This window comes from Castor canadensis, chromosome 1, assembly GCF_047511655.1.
Source record: "Castor canadensis chromosome 1, mCasCan1.hap1v2, whole genome shotgun sequence".
Lineage (NCBI taxonomy): Eukaryota > Metazoa > Chordata > Mammalia > Rodentia > Castoridae > Castor > Castor canadensis.
In genome coordinates, this window is record NC_133386.1 from 49,220,987 (window position 1) to 49,222,954 (window position 1,968).

General features: G+C 43.0%; 1 protein-coding gene across 1 annotated transcript; it reads right to left on the bottom strand.

Moving 5' to 3' along the window:
* Window positions 1-298: 298 nt before the first annotated feature.
* LOC109682729 (ATP synthase F(1) complex subunit epsilon, mitochondrial-like) lies at window positions 299-454 on the bottom strand. The gene has a single exon (XM_020158137.1). The coding sequence runs from the start codon at window positions 452-454 to the stop codon at window positions 299-301; it is 156 nt and encodes a 51-aa protein (XP_020013726.1).
* Window positions 455-1,968: the final 1,514 nt, after the last annotated feature.

Sequence of the window (1,968 nt, forward strand, 5' to 3'; positions counted from 1 at the left end):
AGTCAAAAAAACCTAAAAGCCTACCTCTCCTTTATGATTGTTATCTTACATTTGCATATAAGACTACATGTGACCTCAACCTCACTTAGCTATTGATTCTATCCTTTATGTTAGAAAATTAATAAGGAGCATGTCCATAGCTATTATTTTTTTTGAACCATGTGTCAATTTATTGGCATCATTAAATTATGCATAGATAGTTATTTTTTCCCAAGGAAGTGAGATGATATCAATCTGCCATAACTTGCCCACAGTCTTCACCATGAAAATGTAGCACTTCGTGCATTAGTGGGGTTGATTATTTTTTTTTCACTACCACAATTTTTATGCTGCTACCAGAAGCCTTTTTGGCATTTGCTTTGAAGTCTGTCTTCGATGCATCCCTCACTGCCTTTGCACAGATCTGGGAGAAGCGGATGTAGCTGAGTCCTGACTGTTGCCAGTACTCCACCATGATGCCCCGAGTTCATGCCTCGAGTCGAATCGCAAGGATGCGACAATACATAGCTGTTATTTTAAGTGATATTTAGTCAGAGGTTTCCAGAGAAATAGAACCAATAGAATATATTATTATAGGAGGAGTTTTATTAGATTTGCTTACACAATCAGAGGCTGGATAGTCCCACAATGGCCATCTGCAGGATGGAGAGCCTGGGAACCCTGAGGCTGCTCAACCCAAGAAGCTGGAAACCTCAGAACAAGAGAGACCAATGATGTAGCTCCAATCTAAATCTGAAGGCCTGACAGCTCTCTGGAGAGGTGCTAGTACACGTCTATGTTCAAAGACTGAAAAATCTGGAGTCTGATATTCATGGGTAACAGACAAGCAAAACCAATCAACCGAACAAACAACCAGACAACTAACCAACCAACCAAACAAAAAACTACATCTGCTGTGCTGGCTCAAGAAGGGTCAAGAAGCATGGGAAGCCAGGTACCTGTGGCTCACACCTGTAATCCTAGCTACTCAGACGGCAGGGATCAACAAGATCATGGTTTGAAGCAGCTTGGGCAAATTGGTTGCGAGACCCTATCTTGATAAAACCCAACTCAAAAAAGGGCTGGTGGAGTAGCTTAAGGTGTAGGTCCTGAGTTCAAGCCCCAGCACCTAAAAAAAAAAAAGTGGGGACCTCTTTTTCTGCTATATCATTCTTTTTAGGCCTCCAGCCTATCTATGGGATGGCATGGTCCATGTGCAGGGTGAGCCTTCCCTACTGAATTCACTGACCAACCTGCCAATCTTCTCAGGAAATACCCTTACAGTCATATCCAGAAGTACTCTTTACCAATTTTCTAGGCATCTCTTGGTACAGTCAAGTTGACAGTCAAGACAAACCATCACAAGTGGGCTCCCACGGAGCATGAATTTTCATGGATTTTAGCAGAAAGTACCCAACCTTTAGTCTAAACCACAAATTATAGCCCTGTATTAGGCATCTACTACTATATACCTAATTATACCCCTCCCCAAAATTAGAGACTTAAGATGTTTAACATTTCTTATGCCAAATCTCTACATGAGGAATCCAGGAGTAGTTTACCTGAATGGTGTGGGTTCTGATGAGGCTGCAGTTGAAGTATTGATGTAGGCTGCAGTGATCTTGAAGATCAGTTGGTTGAAGGATCTCTTTCTAAGCTCACTCCTCTGGCTAATGAGAGGTCTTAGATGATCTGCTTTCAAGTTCACGCCATGCACAGGGGCTTCTCCCTAGAGCTGCCTTACAAAGGGCACCAAGTGATCCAAAAGAGAGCAAGGGTAAGCCCCCAAGACAGAAATGATAGACACTTTATAACCTGCTCTTGGAAGTAATATTTCATTACTTCTGCCATAGTCTACTAATTAGAAGTGAGTCACTAGGTCCAGCCCACACTCAAGAGAGAGGTTGCACAGGATTGAGTTCCAGGAGGGACCAGTGGGGGCCATCTTTGAGGCTGCCTGCTCTTCTCAGAAACTTGCCTGTCTGTGCC